Below are 24,449 nucleotides of genomic sequence, written 5' to 3' on the forward strand. Positions count from 1 at the left end.
CCTGATTCGTCATTTGTTCATTCTCTATAGCAATAATTACAGGCTAACATGCACAACTGCTTAGTTCGGTGAAAATTCGCCGGGTCAACAGATGTCGAACCAACCCATGTCGTATGGAGCCGTATGGAGCCAACCACTAAACCAAACACGCTGTACGGCTCCGATGACTTTGTATGTACAATAGTCTATGCGATGACTTTATTGTACTACTAGATGCTAGCAACCTCCCTGTTTACAACAGATAAGTTCAGGAGAAGTTTGCGTAGTCAAAGTCTCTTCTGGGCTTCTGGCGTTGGGTCGCATTGCTGTGAAGTTTCTGCAACGCAAAAGTCTAAATACGCCTGGTCATTGCGTTCACAATGCCAAACAACACGATTCAATGCACGCATGTTTCCTGATGATGGGCATGGGCTACGAAAGTAAGACTTCTACGTGTTCGTCGCGATTTTGTGGCCCTCATTCATCAAGTACATGAGGCATATAACCCAGAGAATTAGAGAGAGTTCGCCGGAAACGGTAGGTAGCCATGGCGTCCCCGTCCCATACCGGAATCATGCGGTGCTTCGCTCTGCTCGCTTCTGCAACTCTTGCCATCCTGATCCTCTGCGGCACCTGCAGCTGCTTGCACTTCAGCTACCCCTCCTTCGGCACCGCCAATGAGGCCGATTTCAGCTTCAGCCCCGGCGCCGGCATCGCAGACGGAGCCCTGCAGATCACGCCGAGCACCGGAGACCTGAGCCACCGGTCGGGGAGAGTCTGCTACGCGCGGGAAACCCTCAAGCTGTGGAACCGCAGGGGGACGGCACTGACGTCGTTCAGGACGGAGTTCGTGCTCAACATCCTCCCGCGGAACGGGACCGGAGAAGGCATGGCATTCATCCTCACAAACAACCCGGAGCTGCCCCGGAACAGCAGCGGGCAGTGGCTGGGACTAGTGAACAGCCAGACGGACGGCTCGCCGGCGAACCGGATCGTGGCCGTGGAGTTCGACACGAGGAAGAGCGGCAAGGACGACCACGACAACAACCATGTCGGCCTCGACGTCAACAGCGTCACGTCCGCCAGCGCGTATCCTCTCAGCAACCTCTCCATCGTGCTGTCAAGCGGCGCTGATGTACGGGTCACCATAGAGTACGACGGTGCAGCGCTGAGCATAGTCGCGGTGCAGACGTACAGCTTCATATATTCTTGGGCCGGTGACCTGTCGCAGTATCTGACGGACGACATCACCGTCGGCTTCGCGGCTTCGACCGGCGACTTCACCGAGCTGAATGAGATCAAGTCTTGGAATTTCACCACGCTAGGCGACGATGCAGACAGAAGATGGCGACATAGGAAGAAGATGAGATTGCTTCTCGCCTACCTGATCCCGTTCGCCATCGCCGGATCGTTCCTGGCGTTCTGGGCGTGGAGAAGGCTGACGCGGCCGAGAAGGCTAGCCTACCGCAACCTCGAGGAGATGATCGACGCGCAAGGCCCGGTCAGGTTTAAGTTCAGGGAGCTGAGGAATGCTACGGCCAACTTCAGCTCCGACCGCAAGCTCGGCAGGGGCGGCTTCGGCACCGTGTACCTCGGCTACCTGAAGAGGCTGGGCGTGGAGGTGGCCGTGAAGCGGGTGATGACGAGCGGCAACTCCAATCGCGGCGAGCAGGAGTTCGTGGCGGAGGTGAACTCGATCAGCAAGCTGTCGCACCGCAGCCTCGTGAAGCTCATGGGGTGGTGCCACGAGAGAGGCGAGCTGCTGCTCGTCTACGAGTATTTCCCCATGGGCAGCCTGGACAGGCACCTGTACGCCGCCGATGCCAGAGCAATAAGCAACGCGTCTCCGTCGCCATCGGAGACGACGTCGTCAGCAACGCTTGAGCTGCTGACGTGGGAGCGGCGGTACAGGATCATCCGCGGCGTGGCGTCGGCGCTGGAGTACCTGCACCACGGGAGCAGCAAGCGGATCCTCCACCGTGACGTGAAGGCGAGCAACGTGATGCTGGACGGCGAGTACGAGGCGCGGCTGGGCGACTTCGGCCTGGCCCGCGTCATCCAGCGCGACGGCGCGACGCACCACTCCACGCAGGCGGTGGCGGGCACCCGCGGGTACATGGCGTACGAGAGCTTCTTCACCGGCCGCGCCAGCCTCGACACGGACGTGTTCGCGTTCGGGGTGTTCGTCCTGGAGGTGGTCAGCGGGAGGCGGCCGAGCAGCCCCGTGGCGTCACGGTCGTACCGCGACGGCGACGGCGACGACGAGGCGAGCTTCGGTCGAGGCCGGCAGCAGCCGCCCATGCACATCGTGGACTGGGCGTGGCGCCTGTACGGCGAGGGGAGGGCGCAGGACGCCGCCGACGCGGCTCTGGGCGGCGAGTTTGACCCGGCGGAGGTGGACCGCGCGGTGAGGCTGGCCCTGGCGTGCGGCCACCCGAACCCGAGGGAGAGGCCGTCCATGCGGACGTCGGTGCAGGTGCTGGTCGGTGGAGCCGAGGCGCCGGAGCCCCCGCTCCTGAAGCCTGCGTTCGTTTGGCCGCCTTTCGGCGAGCGGCAGGAGATCGAGCTGGCGCATGTCGGGGTGCTCTTCACCGGAGGCGGAGGGCACTCCAGTTTCTGTTCTCTGTCCTCCTCCTTCACGGGAAGGTGAGGAATTAGCGAGGATTATTTGCACATCTACGTAGATGATACAGAGTTCACGAAATTTGTTTGGTCTGTCAAGATGGATCATGAATTGTTTATATTTTTCAAGTAAAATATGTTCTTGCTTTGTAACCAGAGAAAATCATTCTAATTTTTTCAAGCTTTATATTAGAAGAAGAATCACGCCCCCACTAGCGCTCAGAGGATAGCTATCAGCCTGTCACCCATGAAACGGAATGGGCGAATGGCCCGCCCGAGGACTCGCGGCTGTCTTGTCTGTTGTCTCCAGCGGGCCGCGGCGACCACGAACCCAACGCTACGGGCCGACGGCGCACCAAGCTCTCACACAGTCACACGTGATGCGCGGGTCTACGCGGACGCGGCCGCTTTTCTCAGCCTGCCAGAGCATATTCGTTTGCTTGTATACGATCGTGGATTATAAGCTGAAATAATATTTTTCTCTCACATTAAATCAGCTAGCCGTAAATAATCCACGATCATTTATGGCCTGCCGAACGTGCTTGTGTCCACGCAACTTTGGTTGCGATCGAGGCCAGCCGGACGACTGGAATTGGTTGCCTACATCACTTGCACACTGCCAACTTGCGTCCCCCGTCTAATTCTAAAAAAACTTGGGTCCCCGTCCCTACCGGTAAGTTTTAACGGCCAGGTAACCTTCTGCCCGAGTAGATTTTCCGGTTCAATGTCATTGGACTTGCAGCCAGCCAGCCAGCCACTGATGTTGGGTCTGAATGTCCGATCACGCTCATGCTAGAAGTAGGTCGGACGACGAGCATGGCAGACAGGCAGAGTTGCCACTTCGCTGTACTATTCAGCAAGTTTTCGGTCATCGCAGTCATTTTGGCGTCATGGTCAGGTAAATCCTGTGTGTAAACCTTGGCGCCACTTTCGACCCACTGCGGTGGTCAGTGGACAGGGGTCACCGCTCGCCAGTGCAACACAACAGTTAGTGCCCGAGTCAGCATGGCAAACTGCCACAGTGCCATGCCATTCCTTTCCGGCTTTCCGGCTTCCCCAACGTGTTGCATTGACCCGTGGATGCGAAGTCAGCATGGGATCGTGCACTTCCTGTTTGCAGATTAATTGATAATTGCCACTGCGGATTACTGAGACAAAGTTGCCAGCCGACCACCCATCCCACTGAACAAGCGTCTTCGTCTTATTTTAATCATCCATCCAGTGATACTCGAGGCTTGAATTGATCCACAAAGTGCCAGTGCCAGGTGGATAAACTTTTTCTTCCTGCAGTGCAACTTAGATATGATCCACAATTCCACATCCACCAGTGGAATCCAAATTCTGAAACTTTTTTTATGACAAGCTAGCAGGAAAGAATAGAAGGGGAAGGCTCTGAACTTTTTATCTACTACTAGTGGTTCGTATTCGTACCAATCAACACCAACCAAGGCCAGCGTACCACTCCCATCCCAGCGCAAATAAAGCACCCGATGCATAAAAAAACTCAGAAACAAACTCGTATCTTATCCCATATCCCTGCCATTAAACATTTAAACTACTGTCCATTGGACCTTTTTGCATTGATCGGCGTATCTCATTTCAGGGATCGGATTAGGTTGACCTATGCTGTGTGTGAGTGCTCCTGCAACCTGCAAGAGTTCTTCTGCGTTTCTTTTTGCCCTTTTGTGCCGACTTGGCACGCTGCACTTTGCGCTTTCAATCCAGCTCCTAAACAAGGTGGCATGTGCGCTATTAGGTCTGGCAGAGAGTGCGCGTTGTGTGCTTGGGCGTTGAACTCCAACTGGGCTAAAGTGATGAGCGTCCGCCCAACCACTGTCGTCAGCGTTGAACCCCGGGGCGCTGGTGCTGCTTTGCTTGCTTCATCCACGTGCCCTGATCAGAATATGCCGACAGGGACAATCATGCAGTGCAATGCAAGCACAAGAACCAGGATCACTGGATCAGGCTTGGTTCCGCGGCGGCGGCGGCGGCAGACGGCGGAGGAGGTCGCCGTACCAAACTCTACCACGCGACAGCGAACGTTTTGTCATGTCATGGTGATGAACCACCGATCTCCGGTGGGAATCATCACCACGCCAACCGCCAAGGGGGTCCCCGTCCATGTGGCATCTTTCATCACTCCACAGTTCGTACTGCCATGCCATGTGCTAACTCATCACTGTGCAGTAGGACTAATGCGTTGAAATCTTCAAATCGACACAGCGCAACCTTGACTGCTCGTAATAAGTCCTAATTTAGCCGTACAACTTCTCAATCAAACTGTGTTTAGCACAAGTAGTCCGAGCCCAAAAGGGTTGGAGTTGGAACCAATGTACAGTGCTGTCTAGCCCCAAAAGAATGCAATTTTAGGTTTAGTCAAATTAGTCTAAATAATATCTTATAAAAATATATCTCATAATAAGTTTAATGATAATTATTTGATAACAGAAATATTAGTAATTTTTATTAAAAATTAAACAAACTGAGGATGTTTTGATTTAACACTCTCACGTGACCTCAGAGCAGAGCAGAGCAGCTGTACGGCGATTGATTTTTAGAGAAGGTGGCAATGTCATATTCCCTCGGGGATCAAAAAACGATGACGTCGACTTGCTAAATATCAAGATGAAAAGGAACACATGCTGCCATTCTCGGTTCACAGCACCAAGAAAATAGGCATCATGCATTCCCGAGTAGTTAGGCCATGCGAAATACATTTCGCATTCCAGGGGAGCTGATTGCATGTGAAATCGAGTTACCCAGAATCCTGTGGTAAACACACTATCACCCAATTGAAACGGAGATCATCCTTACCAAAGCTCATTGCATGCATACTAATTAATTAATTAGTCGAGTATTTACAAATTGTACAGAGCTGGTACTACTACGCTGCAGCGTTTCAGCTGCAACAAACACTCTTTATCACCCAATCGAGAGCCATGAAATGATCCCCCAACTTCCTCATTCCCAGATTGCTACGCCTACGCTACGCATTACCAACCAGAGGCACAGACAGGCACTACTGAAATCTACTACGATCAGTAGACGAAACCGCAAGAGGCGAGGATGGAATTTAACCGAAAGGATTGCTTCGCTTTCGGATTGGACGATTCCTCTGCCGCCTACGCCAGGAACGGCGGCATGGCGCTGTAGTAGGTGGGCTTCCACCCAGCGTCGTCCCCGTCCTGGGGCCGCGCGCCGCAGCGGCGGCACCGCTCGCCGGGAGGCAGCTGGAGGGACAGGATCCGGCGGCAGGAAGGGCAGGACGAGTGGCCCCGCAGCCACTTGTCGATGCAGGCGGCGTGGAAGGCGTGGCCGCACTGGGGCAGCACGCGCATGGACTCGCCCTCCTCGAACTCCGCCAGGCAGATGGCGCACTCCGCCGGCTCCCCCCCTGACTCCGCCGCGTCCCCTCCTGCGGCGGATGCCGGCGCGACGTACGGCACGGTGGGGATCTTGCGGAGCACCGACTTCTTGACGCCCCTGTTGGCCGCCGCCTGCGCGCGGCCGCGCCCGCACGCGCACCGCGCCACGAGGCCGATGCCGAGCACGGTGATGAGCGCGCAGAGCAGCGAGGCGAGCACGATCACGACGTCGTGGTCGTCGGGCCTGTCCGACCCCGCCGCGCCCACCGGGCTGCTCCCCCACATCAGCTTCCTCGCCACCCCGTGCATCCTCGCTCGCACTGTTCGCTCACGGGCGGGCTTATCGTCGCAGTCGCAGTCGCAGTCGCAGTCGCAGGGGAGGAGGAAGCTGACAAAGTGTGTGTGTGTGTGGGAAGGGGAGCGAGGGGTGGCCCTACCTTTTATATATAGAAACAGATCCCGGTGTCTCTGTTTGCTGCCTTTCGGAGGAGCGGATAAATAAATAAAAGCAGCCAATCTCCGGGGTTTAGGGTGTGTGAAGTGTACTATAGGAGTATACTACAAAAATAGCGTCTTCTCCGACGTGGTTTTCCTACGTTTTGGACCTCTTTCCATGCTGGCTTCGGTGTTTTTCTCGCTTTGAAACTGTTCATACGAGGAATATGCTCCCAATATATATATATTTAAAAGCCAAAAAGATGGCCAGCTCCTCGGCCTGCGCCTCTATACACCTCGGCTTACATGTTTTACACCGCGCGATCTGTTGGTTGACGGCCACCGTGCCTTTTGTCGGTAGGTGGGTGCCCGATTCTCTAACTGTTCTCTCCCCTTACCTTTGAGCTTCTCGGTTTGGCTTCTGTCCGAATCCACTTCTGCCTTCGTTTCTGTGACCCTGCCTTCCGATTCGGCCATCAATAATTGCGTCCTCGGCTTCTCCCCAATCGGCCTGCTGTCATTTTCTCTTCCCTTCCCTCGGCCTATTGCTCCGCTGCTCACCTGCTCTCCTCTCCTTCCGCCTCCTTCGCCGCCGGCGCTTCTTTGTACGCTGCCGCTGCTGCCCCTCCTCGGCGGCCTCGCGCCGCCGCAGGCTCGCGCCACCGCAGGGCCTGGGGTGCGGGCCCGGCTCCGCCTCCTTGGGGCTGCCCAGCATTCTACTGGGAGCCGTCGTCGGGGCCTACGGACGGCCGTCGCGGTTCCGCCGTCTAGGGAAGCGGTTGTTCCCGCGGAGAGCCTCGCTGTCGTACTGTTGCCTCTCTTCTGTCTTATCCACCCCTCTGCGCTGCATGCGGTCCGGTTCGCTCTTCGGTGTGCCAATGTCTGATTTGGTTGCTTCGTTGCCCATGTAGGTTCCCCTCGTTGTTGCTGCTGCGTTCATTGTTGACACACGCCTCTGAGTTGTGGCCAGGGGTCGCTGCTCCGCCGTTCAGCCACGCGTCTGTGCCACCGGAGAATCTCGCCGTCTTCCAGTTGGTGCGCGTCGTCCAGTTGGTGCGCGCTGATTTTATTCACCTGCTTCCGTCTCATTGTGTGTTATAGATGCGTTTCGGTTCTCTGTTTCCTATGCCCTTGCCTGATTCGACCGCTCCGTTCCCCCTGCAGGTTCCCGTCGGCGCCGTTGTTGTCCCTGTTGGTTGCCTGTTCTTTCCAGGTCCGTTCTTCAGCCCGCCTGCCTTGTGCGTCTCCTTTTCTTATGTTCATCTAAGATATTATACATCCTCACTGATGCAGCGTTTTGGGTTTCTTATCTTGCACGAACGTCATGTTCGTGTAGGCTTGCGTGAGTTTAGAATTTAAAAAAAAAAGGGGGGTTCTGTGTGTTTTGGACAAAACATCAAAAACAAGGGAAAAAATGTTATGTTTCCGCATGTCCTACTTAGCTGTTTTACAAGCTGTGGCGCAGCATTGCTGCCTTTCTTATGTCTCCGTTATACGGCAGACAGTAGAGGATGGGACTAATTTGTATGGTGTTGAGCTGCAGCTGCCCCAAGCCCCCAACACGCTGCTCAAGGCCCATCTGGCACCACACTTTTCTTCTGGGCTCCCCCGGGTTTACCAGCCTCTTCTGCTTATGAGACTGCATCTTTGCAAGCCCTGGTACACTTACAAGCCACGTTTGGTTTCATTATAGCCGATGACAGTATTCACGGTTTATTGTTGTACAGGAATTTAGCTCGCCATCTTTTCCCAATTGCAAATAGAGGTATCCACCTAGCTAGGCTGGTTATTGCTACTTCCAGTGATGCTGGCGCACCCTGTCCGCTGCTCCTGGCAGTTGCGCAGCAGCTAATTGATCAAGTAGGTTCCGTTCCAGACGGAATGGTGTTTTAGCGTCTGATGGTGCTCTCCAAATTTTTTTTACCTGTTTTCCTAACCTTTGTTTCGTGGTTCATGCTTCCCGCTTGTCTTCACAGCATGTTACACCTTTTTCTTTCCTGTATGTTGACTAGGTTTCCCACGGTTCCTCTCAGTTTGCTTCAATGTTTCATAGTCGTCAGTTTAGTTCCCACAGCAGTGTGCCTTTCTCATTTGTGCCTAATTTACTGGCCCTCGATAAGTTCATGATTCCTCATTCCTGGCTAATTGACTCATCCACACCGACTGCATGCTTTGTTTTAGTTTCTTTGCGTATGTGTTTGTTCTGTTCTTACGTGCTTCGACCACCCTTTGTCTATAACAACCTGCCTGGGTCTATCAACAGGCAGCAACTCATATACCACAGTCACAGGAACTATGCGATCCACTGGACGAACTAACCCTTACCATTAGGGATGAAAACGGATCGGATACAGACGGATATCACCGATATTACATTTGTTTTTATATTTCTGCCCGGATTCGGATTCAAATACGGATAGTGTCAACTATGTCGGATAGGATACGATTGGATATCGACATCATAAATATGTGATTTGAGTATTCGGATACGGATACGGTATCGGATGTTGGATATCCGGACTCGGATACGGACATATCTCAACCCCTCTAAACGAATTCGGTTTCGAATACGGTCGGAAAATATCCGTACCGTTTTCATCCCTACTTACCATAGACTACCATCACAAAAACGTGCAAAAGCTGCATGGATACTATGAAACCAACAAGGTACGCTTCTAACATCCAGCTAGGTGTCTCATCTACTACCGCTACCTCACATATTCAGAAATAATGGATGCCTATGCTTTCAGCAAAAATACATCTCAACCAGACTGTAGACAGAAACGCCGAGCCTAGCAGGCAACCGCTGGGATTGGATGAATGCAACAGAAGAATGATGTACATCAGCATCATCATGCATCGCCTATCACCAGACCTTCACCAGCACCACCACACATCGGCAGCGCTACTACCACCGAAGACAACTATTTGTGTACGCCGGCTTAGAGATCAGCTACCGTGTATAGCTTTTCCACTATAAAATACTTATCCCTGTAATATATTTCAATAGACCTGTATAACCTCTGAACGTGCTACCGCGCGAGCACGCGGAATCGCGCGCCAATCGACTAGTATGTCTATACTCTTCGAGCAATCGAGCTTTGTGTTGCCTACGACGAAACGAAGCTGGATGCAAAACTAATTTGAGGTAGCGTGGAGTATATGTATATCCATTCATTCAGAACAGGAGAAAAAAACAGATTTTTCTGGCTTTAAGGTGTCAAGCGTAGCGTAAGACAACACGTTATTTGGACACACTTGATCTATTCATTCAAATTTAGAAACTTCTGGAATCATTGCGTGCAAAAGATCAAAGGGGGATCGGGTCCTTTCTAATCTTATGGTTTGAAAAGTCCGCCATATGGATAAACTAGTGATGTACCTAGATAATATTTATATTATTCAGAGAAATGAACGAAAATAGGATTTAGTACTAGTTGGACGGTGGCTTCATTGATGACTTTGTGTTCTTGCTTATTTCCGTGGCAAATGTTAAGCGTGTATTAATACTATCACACGAAGGATCAAATCGTCGAGCCCAATGTAATCTGTCTAATTATAGCTTCATAAGCCTTGTACGGTAGCACTGTGCTCTCTTCTTGGCGACAAAGGAAATGTGATAGCAATTTCATGTATGTACATTAAGCAACCGACGAATCCATACGGTACATTCCCCTATATCGGTACCAGAACAAAACGTACGTATGCATTTGCAATCAATGTCTTACGGTCCATTCCCCTATCGACGATGAAAGCACACGTAAGAGCTTCACGTGCAACGACGGATCGCCCATGATTTTCTCTCCAGTGTAAGTGTGTAACGTCTAGCGACGAACCAGTGTGCAGCTAGCCGGCTAGTCCGGCAGCAGTGCTGCAGCACCCGGGATGCAGATGGGCACACTTTTACAGAGACCGACAGATACATACTGAGTACTCCGTACAGTAGTGGCCGAGGAGCGAGGAGGTACAGCTAGCTTTCGTTCCGGAGGACGGTGTACGGCCACGGCCACGGCAGCAACTGAAATTTTCACTGTTCATACTGGTTTTTGTGAGAGAAGAATAATCTCTCTGCTGAAAAAAAAAGTCAAACAAACAGGCTTCTTGCTCAGCCGAAGAAGCTTGGCCCGGCCATGCCATGTGCGCGCGGTGCACCCGGATCCCAAACCGGTTGTTCTGGCCCCGGCAGCCCCCCGAAGGGTGCACGTCACGCCACGGGGTTCCGTTGCAGGCTTTCCGCTTCCATCCGGGGGCGGTGCCCAGCGCCGGTCGTAGGATTTTAAGACTCGTCGGACGATCTCGTCGCAACGGCTCTTCTGGATCATGTATAAAATTTTATAATATATAGATAAAAGCAAATTTAATAATATATTTTTAATTTAACATGTCTGATAATTAGCGAAAAATAATGTAGATTAAGCAATATATTTTTGATGTATGATAATTATTGAGGAACAATGTAGATTAAAAAATAATATATTTTTTTCTCACCCATGACAAATGTTTCTTAGGTAACATTCTAAAATTCTAACATCTAAATTAGAAGAAAAATATGACTATATGGATACAAAGTATTAGAAATCTGGAATACTATACAAATAATTAATTTGGATTAAAAATAAAAAGAAAAAAATACCTTGGACCTAAACAACTGATCGGTGATCGCAATTCATAAGAAGTCAAGAATCAAGATGTCGTCGTCGTAGAGCCCTGCCTGGTCGCCGTCCTCGTTCGCCGTGTCCGTGTCTCCGGTAGTCTAGCTCTTCGCGGCGGCGCGGCTCGCCAGCTTCGCGTGTGTAAGGCGCACGTTGCGAACTCACGATCAAAGTGTGCTGTGTGCAGCGTGACTCCTTGTCTCCTCTCTACCCGAGGGCCGTGGAGAAAGAAAACTAGTAAAGAAATACCGATGTTATTTTATTGAATCGTCTGACCAGTTCTATGTCTCTCTTCTCATTAGTTTGCTAATGTCTAATGAACTATAGGACCAGGAGTTTATATATCTGGGCTTAGGCCCCTCCTCCGCTTGCCTCGGCCATCGCACCTCACGCCCTACCCTGGGGCCGGCACTGGCGGTGCCTCGGTGCCCCCCGCCGCCCCCGCTAATCCCGGCGAGGCCGGTCCCGGTCCCGGTCCGCCCCGTCCGCGTCGTCGTCCGTTTCGGCCGGAGCGATCGCGGTCGCCGCCTCTCACTGAGTGACCAACCGTCGCGGCGAGGCGTTGGCGAGACACTTTCCGCTGCCCTCTCGCCCAAGGTTTCTTGCTGGGGAAACGCAGCACCGTTCGTACGGTTTGGAGCGGAAATGCGTGGTCCTGGTCTGGTCTGTCTTTAGCAGCGCCGGCCGGTGCCGGGTCGCGGGAGGTGTCGTCCGGAGGTGGCGCTCACGCCGTTGGCGTGGAATGGAAATGGCCGGTGCAGGTGCAACCGTGCAGAGGATGGTCCTGGTGCTGGTGCAGGGAACCGCCGACTCGGAAGTCTTATCCTAGAAAACAGCCTGCTCGATCTCGAGGGGGGGTATTATTCAGACGCAGATAATCTCCCCGTCTGATCATTTCGCACCTGAAAAATATCTCCAGCTTTTGAACCCGCACCTGGGCTTGGCCGTCACCAAGAGACGTGACACACGGTGCACGGTTCAGTGCGTGGGTTTGCACAACCGCTTTACATCTTCTTGATGCCGTGTTTGCCGCAGCAGCGGTCCAGCCGGGCGATATTTGTCTGTTCGTTCTTTTTTCTTTTTTCTTTTTGATTTGATGATTGATTGAGAAAGAGCCGGGCGATATTTGTTGACACATCATTGTAATCCATTCATTCATGTATGTCGCTCCTGGTGGACGCCTGTTGCCGTCGCGTTCGCGGAAATGCCCCGGACCACCAACGCCACCGCCAATTCGCCACGCGGCACACGGCGAGGAATAATCCCACGCACATTTTGAGCGATGCCTGTACACTGGACATGACAGTTCCAAAGTTTGGACGCTGAGGGATACTAGACCTGAAATGGTGGCCAGGCTCTCCCTGTCTCTGGAGCCTGGATGAATCGGTCGGAGAGTAGCACCCACTTTCACTTCTGTACCACGAGGGGAAGAACAATAAAAAAAACGGAAAGAAACACCCACCTTTTCACTTTCATATCACAAGGGAGCAATAACAAACTATATAATATTTATCCGGCACTTTTTCAACATATATAAACACGGAGATCAGTGTATCTTTAACACGTGCAGGGCAATAACAAACTATATAGCATTAGTCGATGACAATTGACAAATGACAAGTACCGTCACTTTTTATCCAAGAATGGCTCACGATGAAGAGGGCCCCGATTCCGCGGAGTCACAACCACCCACTTACCTTTTTTTTTTTATTTTGTGGAGATAACCACCCACTTACTTATTCCTCGCGGATTACACGAGTTTAACAGCCACAAGTCGTGCAAAAAGCGGGAGTAAAATATGATTGCAGCCACTCAGGCCGAGATAAACTCATGGTCATGGGCAGTCCAGGCGAGCGAGTGCACGATGCCTCATGCGGATTTGAGATAGCTTGGACAGTTGACATATAGTACAAGATTATCCAAACATCGATAGGTCTCCACCAGAAGAGAGAGGGAAAATCGATCCAGATTAGCGAATAGATTTAGCACATTGGTAAATAAGGAGCACGTTTGTAGTTATCGCCTTGTTCTGAGTATGGCCAGGTGCAGCTAATTAGGTTTGGAGACATAACATTTATCACTTGCACTTCACTACTAGAACTGGCAATAGGGGTACCCTCGTTATCCTACTCATCATCACTTCCATAACTTCAGTGTTTATGGTTGCTAGTGCCTAAATTGATCTTAATTTCTATGAATCTGATACAAAAAATCATGAACTATTCTGTCAGATGTAAGAGCTAAGAACTACTATACAATAATAACCGAGCAGAGAAACATGTGTTTCGGAAGACCACTCCAAAAAAAATTGATATAGTAGTATTTCACGGTAACCTGGACAGCTGATCTTTCTGGGGGTTACTGGGATCGAACACCGGGAGCTGGTGCGGCCGAGGCCCGGCAGACCTTTGGCTCGAACCACCAGGATCTCTGAAGCTTCTTGCTGCAGGGTCTGCAATCAGAGGTCCACCAAAGAATATGGACTGCCCGGTGTATAGAAGCTCAGGATGGCCAGAGCGAGAGCTGGATCCCTGGTTTGCCTGCGCAGACACGAACCTGCCAGCTTCCTGATCCCAGTAAACAGATGACCGGGAGGATCTGTCCGCTTGTGGTGGAGGGTAGGACTTCCCTGCATTGGTGATTTCACTGACACTTGCTTTTGCTGAGAATGGAGACCTGTTTGCTGATGTCTGGTAGATTGGGTTGAAATGCTTGGAGGGATGGTGCTCGGCAAGAGGAGTTGGAGTCCGTGAGTTGCTCTGGAAGCTGCTCGGTGTCTGGGGGTACAGATCGATGTCATCTGCACTTGCTCTGCTGGGTGGATAAGAGGGCTTGTACTGCGAATTCCCGCAAGACCGAGGGTACCTATGGTGTCCGGTATCAGCACTTATGACACTGCTTCTGGTACTGAGGTTATCACTGTCTGCCTCATACTGGTTGCGGGTATTGATCGGTTTCAGCACGGACGAAGAGGCTCTGGCTTTTGCTGCTGCTTTCATGGCCTCATTTGAATCGAGCTTCGCAAGCTTCCACGCACTGATGCGGACTGGACGTTTAGGATGGGTTTTGATTCTTTCCATTGGGTCTGTGGTATCAGGATCAACAGTTGAAGGGACTCGGCCAGGCTCCAGGTGTGGGATGATTTCGTCCTGCAATGTGATGCAGACAGGATCAAATATATGCAGGATGACTCGCTCTGAAGGAAAAGATAGGTGCAACTTATAATCGCAGACAACTGTGACAGGCCGAACAGCACTAATTTTGATAGATTATCTAGGATAGTGTGAGTTTCTGATAAGATTTGTTGAAGTTGAAAGAATAGACCGCACATCAAATTGTGGTGCCTTCAATTATACTCACTCCAGTCACAAATAAGTGACGTTTTGGACTCGAAACGGTCTTCAGAATGCAACTTTGACTAGTACTTTTTATTACAAGATATTATGAAACATAGCAAAAGTACACTTTTATGAAAATATATTTCAAGACAAATCTACTCATGCCATTAAACTCAACACATAAAGAGTAATTTGTAAACAAAGTTTAAAATGATTGACTTATGGCAACCCAAAACGTGACTGCAGGGAGTAGACCATGAACACAAGACAATGGTACAATTAGTACCTGGTCAATGAAGATACGTGGGGGAGTGCACCATGCGCCTTTGTAGTGCCGTGCAAACGAGCTCCCACTAAAACCTGTTGGTGTAGAACTCATTGGAGAAGAAGCCAAACTTTGTTGGTCATCAATGACAGAAGGTCCAGGAGGTTCACTCTGAGCCCTCATGGCCACAACATATTCATAAGTTGTTATGCCCTGAAAAACATAGTGCAACAAGAGTAACCATATTACATGATGCATTCTTGGACACGATCTAATAAAATGGAACAAATAATGACAAGTGACAACAAAGTGACTAACCTTCCGGATTAATATCATATGGAAGAAAAATAGTTCTCCTAGTGGTACTGAAGCAAGCAAAGAAAGAGCTGTAGCCAGGGCCTGGAGTCAGAGAGATTTCTTTGTCAAGAACTCAAGATTATGACAGTTTACTAGCCATACCATATCATAATTCATAAACAGTTGACAATTAACTATCTCAGAGTCATCACAGTTTACAGGACATCTGTGCCCACTCATTATCTTCCTCAGCTATGATCATCTTTCTCTCTTCTTAGTGCATGTGTACATAGTCAGCATGGACCTTGGATTTTCAGCTAAGACCTAAACCTCAATTGGACTAAAGGTTAAGTAAAATGACTTGTTTGGACAAAGACTATTACTGTGGATTGTAGCAAATGTGCGATACACTCAGCATTGGTTGTGCTGGATTACAATTTCTGCTTCTAAAAGTTAGCAATTCCTTATTTTCACCTCTAGATAAGATTGGCCCCTTTTCATACTAAGTTGTATTGAACTCCATATCTTGTCTTACCTCAACAGCCTAATTAAAGTTAGTACCTACCAGTTTGATTGTGATTATCACAAGGATCCTGAAATAGCGATGATAAAGCTTGCAAAATTAATAAAATGTACATGAAAAATTCTGTTAACTATATAACAGGAAAAAAAAACTCACATTGTAAGAGAAACTAGACTAATAAATTAAAAAAAAATCAATAGTTTAATACTTACCACAATGGTTGCAAAGGGTGCTCGTGAAAGACCATAGCCCAGCTTTTCCACAATCTGATCTTCTATTGCCGTCTTATCAGTGAAGCAACGAACAAAAACAGCAATACCAACTCCACACTCAACAGCAAGCTGAATTTACAATAATGGCAACTAATCACAAAAAAAATGCTTTTGGAATAATCCACAAGATACAAGCTTATTGGTATTTAAAAGGATGTAAAGTTCACAGTCAGAAATATTAACATTCCATGATTTTTAACATACCCAAGCCAGACTCACAGCCATAAGGCATAAAAATGTGATATAATTTTTTCTTCCAACACAGTTGTTCAGCCACTGCATCAAAAGATAAAACACAGGTTTGAGTACTAACAATAACAAAAGGAAAAAATCAACAAAAAGTAGAAAAAACAAAGAAAGCCAAATTAGGTAGAGAAGATTTTATATAATACTCGGCAGTGATGATCAAACCCATCAACGCACTTGTCGCAACTTCGACAGTGCTTGCTATGTGTGCGCACCTGTATCAGAATACAAAGGAAACTGCACTTAGTGTCAACTAAAACTTTATGTTGATACCATGTGTCCAAACATAAAGTGCACTGAAGATTAATACAAAGAAAAAAAAAAGCAAGCATCATGGCAAATGAAGATGCCAACTGCTGGCTTCGAAATAAAACAGAAGCACCGAATAGTCGTGAAAATATATAAACAAGTCATTTTCTTATGCTTAAATAAAAACTTTGTTGCATAAAAAACTATCTAGCTTGCAATTGTAATAACATTCCAAACAGTGCTGTATTGAGAGTACCTGGAACTACATGAATACAAAAAGATCGCTAATATTTTTTTAGGCACCAACTCATAGCATCGGTTATGCTGCAAGCAACAGTTTTGGTTTTCAGGTACATGGGTACTTAATAAATTGGTAAACTAGAAGCAAAGAACCAATAATATATACTCTTGGTAAGATAAAGAGAAATTGGGTCGAACAGAAATATAGCACACTATGCACATCAAATAGGGTTGGGGCTCAGCATAAAGTACCTCCGCGTTGCAAAGGGTGCAAAAGAGTGCCTCTTCACCATAATCTTCTTCATGGTTAGCTTCATCCTCTTCGCGACAGTCCCCAGTTGTAAAAATAGCGCAACAAAAACAAACCCTTCCAAAGCATGATTTATGCTTTTGGATATCCTCACCGTCACCGGTTCTCAATCCTGGCTTACCAGCTTCTTCTTGAGTGTCTACAGGTGCTTTTAACCAGAAGATGAAGATGTATTAGTAAATAAAGTGATAGGGTGCAAAATAGAACTATAGAAGCATTGTTAATGAGCAAGATATACCTTCTGATTTATAAAATAGTGTGCCATCCATGGAAATCAGGATGCCAGGGTCAGCGGGATCGATCGCAGTACATCTAACATATAGAATCAGCACGGATAAGGCCTGGCAAAACAGAAAACAAATATCAAAGCAGTGATCACTTACTCAGGTATTAAATCCAAGCATGGTAGGGTGGAATCTTACCAGAAAACTATAAATACCCACAGCGATATATTCATACAAGTCCTTCCCAAGAAATGGAGAGAAGAAAGCATAGAATGCCATACAAAGCAAGAAGTACACTGTTATAGCCACCACCTGGAAAAAATATATATATAAATGTTACATACAATCATACTGTTCCACTGATAAGGACCAATAGGGCATAGGTAAGGATGCATTGCCTGCAAGGATAGAATTTTAAGAGGAAGCACAAATGAATGTAAGAGGGCCACAAGTTCAGCAGAACTGAAGGCCATGACTTCCATAATGTACATAGTAATCCCTATCTAAAACGGGAAGCTCCTAAGAGATATTACTAAACGATGAGCTTACAAGCATGTCAACTGATTATACCGTCAAATTTACAAGTGTGGACTTAAAATTTTATATTCACTTCCAAGAGAAAATATATTTTTTTATAAAACAAACTCGTTAGCTTAGACTTTTCATGCTTCTTCTACAGGACACTCATAAAGTCATAGTAGCTCAGAATTTGTAGCCTTTCCCTCAAAGCTTGCACTTGCATCAAGACTTTATAGATGAGGGGCAAATAAGGTGAGCAAATGAAAGTAAGCAGGATGAATTGGCTTGTGAATGGATCCAGGCCACTGCTAACTGAATGTTCATGGAAAATTCAAATTCAAAATAATGAAAATACCTACTTGATAGTATCACATAATCGATAATTTTTCCTAAGGCGAGAATTAATATTATACTCGTAGTTCATGCTTTAAAAATCTTGGTCACTAGTCACTACTCCACAATTCTGACCTCACCAGGATACCATTGTTCTCTGATAATGCATCAACAGAAGTAGGATACTACAATTCAATTCTTCATTGAATCCAGAAAAAAGGCTTTATAGCAACACACTTCACAGAGCTGCCAAAGCTAATAGCTAGGCATTGACGCTAAAATAGAATACGACAAACTCACTACAACATTCAAACTCACCGATGCATTAACAATTTTTTAATTCAGTGCAGCACATTTGATTTCGCACATCTGGCTGTAGCACAGGCAACTATTAATTGGCTGAGACAGTGGCATAAAGCTAAGGAACATACTAGTGGCAGGGTCAGATCCAGATGAATGACAACAAACAGAACGCATCAGTTATTCTTTAGGAACACGGAAGCATCCATTGTAAGGCATCAAGAAAAGTACAGTAACACATTTTAACAGCAACCCCGCTCCTTAATGAAAAACGTGCTAAGCACGTTCTCGAAAAAAAAACATCAACCCCGAAAAATAGGTCCATGATGAATCGAATACAACATGCAGTTTAACACAACCTAACTATATCAAACCTTACAAAAAATGAAGGTACACATATTTAAAAACAAGAGAACCGCAGGACCTCAACCTCAATGAGAGCGTACACGTCACTCCGATTAATTCTGGCCGTCCGATCTTTGATCCTACGGCAGATGTTGCTTGAATCCGCTTCTGTCCGGAGCATCTTCTTTGTAGCTTCTGTTGCTTCCAGCTTCTACTCAACACAAATATATATCCGGCTTCCGATTCACAGCACACACTCCTCTCTCTCGTGCTCGCCTCTCCTCCAGTCCTCCCTCTCCCTCTCTTGGCTAGGGCCGGGACCCGTCGCGCGCGTCCCGGCTGCGGCGGCAGTGGCGTGGCAGGCCCCCGGCGTGGTGGCTCGGCATGGCCCCCCGGGCGCGGCAGCCCTGGCATGGCGGGCCCTGATGCGGTGGCGGCGCGGTGCCCCGGCGCGGGCACGCTCCAGCGGCGGCCGCCGGCGCAAGGCAAGCCGCCTGCCTCTCCCACCTCCCTCCTCCTCTCTTCTGGGCATCAATAGTGTTGTGGGCATCGAGATTTATCATACCAAGTGCACATGGTGAAATTCCTCACATGCCTCTAGGCATCAATAATATACGCAGGTATCGACATTTGTCATACCCAAACAAGGACGATAGAACCTCCCATGTGCATTTGACATCCAATAGTGTTGTGGACGCCTACCGTCATCCTATATCCGTCGGCGTGGGCAACAAGGCCTAGAAGCATTCATACTCTCTCCCTCTCACTTGTAAGGCCATCCCCTTCATCTATAAAAGGGGATGCGCTCTCTCCCAATAGACCCAGTTGATCCAGGCTGATCAAAGTCCCTTTAGATTCATTAGATCGATCAAGTTCACTAGCTCACAACCACTGAACCGCTAGCTTCAGACCTTAGGCACATGCTTGAACACTTAGCCCATAGCAGAGCTCCTGTCGCTCTTGGCCCTTCTGACCGGAGCTGATTGGATCTCTTGTACACCCCATCTTTCCCCTTCTCATTTGTAACCCGACTATAGACTTCGAGCACCTAGGCTTAGGAATAAAGTCACCGACCGACTCAAACTGGACATAGAGCACGTTGCCTAAACCAGTATAAATCATGTGTCATTGAGTGCTAGGCCACCTTCGATCACAACGTATGGCAAAACTATAAATATTTATGTATTGGTCACTTTCTATACCGACAGTTGGTGCCGACCGTGGGGAGGACGCCGTACGTTCAACACTTTTTGGTCATCAGATGGCCCACTTTTCTACCACCCTCGCCGTGGTGGGCTTAGGCGATACGATTTGCTTCGGCTCGCTCAAACTTCCCGCTCTCCCACCGGTTGGGATGTGGGTTCCACCCGTCTTCGAGCCATCCTAGGCCTTCCTCTTTGGAAGCCTGGACTTTGTCACCGATCGGCTCGACGTACTACACCTCTGCAAGAAGGCTCACATCTCGGCACCCATTGGAGGGGTGCCCTCCATCGACTCCGGGATGCATGACTTCGATGACACGACATCTGCGCTTCATTCCGAGCAAACTCTCTGCTCAAACCCCACTCTGAGTAATGTACATGCTGTTATTCACTTACTATTCTCTATCTTCTACCGATTACCTGGAGGAACCCCATTGTCCCTGACGCAACCGCCATATGACCGATTCCCCTATGACCTCACATCTTCTGCGGACGCATACGCCCAGGGACTTTGTAGGATGCTAGCGCTGCCCCCTCTCGCATCCGAATTTGTGGGAATGGCGAGCTATGCTCCAACCTATTTCTGCGACCTCATGGATGACGATGGCAAGCGTGATGGCTCTAGCATCAGTGACATGGCGCCTAGCCACCATTTGTCCTAGGAGTGCGCTATGGTGGATGCTCTAGAACACCCATCGGAGGAAGCAGAGTCCTTATAGACTCACACCTCGTGGGACTCTTGTGCGGAGACCCCCGAGCTCACATAGGAGCATGGCGAGGCACTACGACAACAGTGGCTGCATCAGCCACCGACTGCGCCAGCGTGCTCGGTGCACCACACTACGCCCCGTGCGCATAGACAGATGAGCGGCGCCTGGGGTTGCACCCATCAGTTCTAGCACAACATGGATAGGGGGACCGACCCCCCACAGTTCACTCGGGGCCAGTTAGAACATCGCCTCCATGGCAATGCTTCTACGTGGCCTATCCGAGCCGAACGACCCCATGAGCAGGCGATCCACCAGAACCTCCGGGCACTAGTGGAGACCACCGCCGTGCAACAAGCAGAGAGCTCCATATCGCGACGCCAACTCGTGACCTCACTCCCCACCAGGGGAATGGGGACGCAGCAGAGGGGTCGCTCCACTCGATCACCACAATGACCGCTGAGCATAGCATAGGAGGCCGCATTGGCACCTCGCCTTGACTTGATGACCGCTCCATACCGACCACATGTCTATGTGTGGCTCGAGCTAAACTGACATGCACAACAGCGATCGGAGTCCCAGCCCTGGTGGCCCAGGACCCCGAACCTTTGTCCAAAACCTCCAGCGAGCATTGCTCCCACCACACTCCAATGAAGGCTAGGGCAAAGGTAAGGCCAAGCGCTAGGATCAGGACGAGGGCCCCTCCACATAGAGGGGGAAAAGATCAGAAAGGATTGCCGTTGACCAGCCAACTCTATGTTGGATGCCATGACTAATCATGCGGGCACATAGACCTAGCAGGACCCTATGGCCCACTTCCATGGGCTCATGGAGAGCCCATGCACCAACCACGACTGCCCCATCAAACACCTCTATAAGGATTGCCAGCTCCTCAAGCGTCTTCTGCGGCAGGCTGGCTGGCCAAAAGAAGAAAAAGGCAAAGAAGCAGCGACTAAGAAAGGGGGCGTAGCGGGCAAGGATCCGGACGACTAAAGGTTGAGGTGATCCGACCAGATGCCTACCGACTGAAGGACAACAACGACGACACTCTCTCTGAATGCTTGGAATAGCTATGTCATTTTTCTTACCCTAAGTTTTAGTCTTATCATTATTTACTTAGTGTATGCTCCTACAAAAGCACCCCGACCCGAGCACTTTTTGGCCCGGGGCACTCGAGGCCTCCACTAGGGTACACCACTACCTCTCTATTTTGTTTACTATCATATGGTGAAATTCCTTCCTATCCAACCAAAAGGGTAGTTTATTCCTTTAATTTGCCTTACGTAGATTTGCTTTAAAACATTCCAACCGATCGCACCACGCCTTTCCCTATGATTACGAGCAGCCAAGCCTCATGGGCCATGCCTCGGGCTCCTAAGGTTGCAGCCTATGAGACAAATAGGCAGGCACAAGAAAGAAAGAATAAAACATAGAATTATGCTAAGAAAAAAACTAAGGAATAGAAGGGGAACAAGCTTCCCCAAATGGAGTGACTCCATCATAGAAACCGAAACCAATTATAGTCATTAAGCACACAAGAACGTTTACATGGGGGCTCCCCCACGAACTTAAACTTTTCATGTTCACTAAACTACTTATATTTTACAAGCTATTGGACTGGCTCAGCGGCACCTACTATCAGTGCGACCGATGAAGGCGCGGGCTGCTCACTTCCTGGCGACATGACATTCGGCTCAATCAAAGTTGGGGCGATGTCGACCTCCGACCCAAGCTCAGTGCCATCCATAGGCTGGGCAACGTCCTCCCCACGTATGCTTCTGGCCATGTCTTCATGGCAGACATCCATCACCCACTAGGTAGAGACTTGCTCTACCACCAACCTTGCATGCGGCAGCAAGCCCTCCTTGATCGATTAGATCTCCTTCGTGCTCAAGCCTTTAGCATACCCACTGCAGATAGTGGCAAAATCCAGGTTCGGGTGGTGCATCGCCATCGACATCAACACCCCCGACGCCCCATAGAACAGTCCACTCATGATAAGGTCCTGGACCGCATCTAGGACCTCCGCCAGCTGGACGGTGGGCATGCTAGTGCTTAGCACCGACCCGAAGATCTCCGAGACGACCAGCTGGGCAATGTTGCAGATCTGGTCAAGTTCCCCCTCAAGCGCACATCGCTCCTCATGGGACTTGGCTAGCTCCTCTGCATTCTAGCTGAACGTCCCTTGACCATCTCTAGGTTCTGCTCCAGCAACCTCACCTTTCTGCCTAGCTCTAAAAGAAGGGCAACAAGCTTAGAAACAGGCTGAAGGAAGAAACCAGCACAACAAAAAATAGAAAAGGTACGTATCAACGCAGAAGTTCTCAAGGACAGAGAGTTCCCCCACCTATCGAGTCGCCTGCGCGCACAACTAGATGTTCACCTCCTATGTCCCCATCACCCATTCCCAGAGCATGAACACCTCTTGGTCCGCCTCTGACCGGGCCTTTTGCTCTGACTCCAGGGCCTTCTGCGCCAACTCTAGGGTGCTCTGCTCTGACTCAAGGGCCACCAAGGACTCTTAGAGTGCTAACTCGGTGTCCGCTAGGGATGTTCGCAACCCCACCTTGATCTCCGCCTGGCGGGCCTTCACTGCCTAGAGCCCTTGCTTAGCAGCAGTCGCTCGCTCTCCTGCACGCTGCCCCTCCACCTGCGCTGCGGTCACCTTGGCCACCCAGTCCTAGGACTCACAGCGAGTGCACTCTAACTGATGTTTAAGCTCAGCCATCCGGGCATGCTCCATTCGAAGGAAGCTGGACTTGCAGGATGACATCCCCTTCAGACTCTACAAAAAACAAGCATGCTAAGGCAACCAACAAAAGATCCATAGGTCAAGGACAAGTACGGCAAACTCACCTCCATGGCAAGCTATAGGTTGACCTTGACTAACTGTTGGGTGGACTTAACCCGCTTCTAGGTGTCTCCAAGCTTCATGGACAGGTTGGCTAGTTTAGACACCGCAGTATGTCCTTGCTCCCCAAGGATGTCTCAGAGCTGATGCTCCGACAAATCCCAAAGGATGAACCGCACCTTTGCTAGGTCCTTAGGGTAGGGCCACTCTAAGTCGCCCTCCGACAGCCCATCAGAGGGCCTAGCGGATGAGGACATCACTCCTTTGGATGTAACAGCTGATCCTCCAACAGTCAGGCGAGGTCCAATGACCCGGGCTCGAATGTGTCAACTCAATTTACAGGTGAGCTCGTTCTTAAGCGATCCTTTTCATACTTTTGAGAATAGACTACTACCTAATGATGTTATATTGCTTAGGAACATTGGAGAGGGTCAAGAGGGACTAAGAGGACGTGGAGGAGGTGATGATGACCAGCAAGGACGTCCAACACAAGCCGGAGGCCCAGTCCAACACGAATTCGAGTCTGCCTCGGCCTCCAGGACCAGTCTGCCTTAAACTGGTCGCCCAGGACGCATCCAGACTCTGTTTTCGATGATCCACATATGGATGGAAAGCTAATTTGATAAGGACGCCAATACAAGTGGTTTCACATCAAAGCTGTTCGGAATCAACGGGAATCGTCGAAACAAGTCAGCGTCCAGAATCTGCCAGGGTGCTGCGACACCGTCTTTTGGTCTGTTGGACCATGTATCGAGTTTGGGCCCATTAGGGGCACGTCCAGGGGTCTTGCATGACCCTAGAGTCTTCATAAACAGCCACCACCCCTCCATTAGGGTTTGGGTTTTGCTTAGATTATTCTGTCAAGAAATAGTTTCGCCGTTCTTCGGTTTGTGAGACCCCAACTCGTGAGATTAATCATACATCTATAATTTGGTTGCGATCTTTCTTGTTCTTGCTTGTGTTCTTCGTTGCGTAGGCAGGGATTAGCCTTCTTGGCGAGGTCAATCTGGTCTGTGACTCGGTTGATAACCAGAGGAGCTGTGGTGCTAAGATTGTAGGGTTCGATCTTTCGATCTGAAGCCGGATCGGTGTGTCATTCTCCGCCACAACGATAGTTACCATCACCTAACGGAAGATCGGGATCCCTGTCTCCATTAAGTGGTAATTAGAGCTAA

The 24,449-nt window shown here is 49.5% G+C and overlaps 3 protein-coding genes across 6 annotated transcripts; 1 reads left to right on the plus strand and 2 right to left on the minus strand.

Moving 5' to 3' along the window:
• The first annotated feature begins 258 nt into the window (after positions 1 to 258).
• Positions 259 to 3,023, plus strand: LOC136497145 (probable L-type lectin-domain containing receptor kinase S.5). 2 transcript variants are annotated; one of them, XM_066492941.1, is made up of 2 exons: positions 259 to 2,625; positions 2,795 to 3,023. In XM_066492941.1, exons 1-2 carry the CDS (start codon positions 527 to 529, stop codon positions 2,829 to 2,831), a joined length of 2,136 nt encoding a protein of 711 aa, XP_066349038.1. In that variant the 5' UTR covers positions 259 to 526; the 3' UTR covers positions 2,832 to 3,023. The 2 variants fall into 2 exon arrangements, with proteins under 2 accessions (XP_066349038.1, XP_066349039.1); XM_066492942.1 differs by having other exon boundaries at positions 260 to 3,023.
• Positions 3,024 to 5,180: 2,157 nt separating this feature from the next.
• Positions 5,181 to 6,395, minus strand: LOC136498120 (probable E3 ubiquitin-protein ligase ATL44). Its single transcript, XM_066494059.1, has one exon. The coding sequence runs from the start codon at positions 6,273 to 6,275 to the stop codon at positions 5,724 to 5,726; it is 552 nt and encodes a 183-aa protein (XP_066350156.1). The 5' UTR covers positions 6,276 to 6,395; the 3' UTR covers positions 5,181 to 5,723.
• Positions 6,396 to 13,021: 6,626 nt separating this feature from the next.
• Positions 13,022 to 18,711, minus strand: LOC136498184 (protein S-acyltransferase 21-like). Of its 3 annotated transcripts, XM_066494142.1 has the most exons (10): positions 18,594 to 18,700; positions 17,216 to 17,329; positions 17,032 to 17,134; positions 16,736 to 16,941; positions 16,141 to 16,209; positions 15,953 to 16,024; positions 15,689 to 15,817; positions 14,975 to 15,055; positions 14,678 to 14,869; positions 13,025 to 14,202 (listed from the first exon to the last, which is right to left on the minus strand). In XM_066494142.1, the coding sequence occupies exons 1-10, from the start codon at positions 18,693 to 18,695 to the stop codon at positions 13,378 to 13,380; spliced, it is 1,893 nt and encodes a 630-aa protein (XP_066350239.1). In that variant the 5' UTR covers positions 18,696 to 18,700; the 3' UTR covers positions 13,025 to 13,377. The 3 variants fall into 3 exon arrangements, with proteins under 3 accessions (XP_066350238.1, XP_066350237.1, XP_066350239.1); XM_066494141.1 differs by having other exon boundaries at positions 13,022 to 14,202; positions 14,678 to 15,055; positions 18,600 to 18,711; XM_066494140.1 differs by having other exon boundaries at positions 13,022 to 14,202; positions 14,678 to 15,055.
• Positions 18,712 to 24,449: the final 5,738 nt, after the last annotated feature.

The sequence above is a fragment of the Miscanthus floridulus genome, chromosome 12 (assembly GCF_019320115.1).
Source record: "Miscanthus floridulus cultivar M001 chromosome 12, ASM1932011v1, whole genome shotgun sequence".
Classification (NCBI taxonomy): domain Eukaryota; kingdom Viridiplantae; phylum Streptophyta; class Magnoliopsida; order Poales; family Poaceae; genus Miscanthus; species Miscanthus floridulus.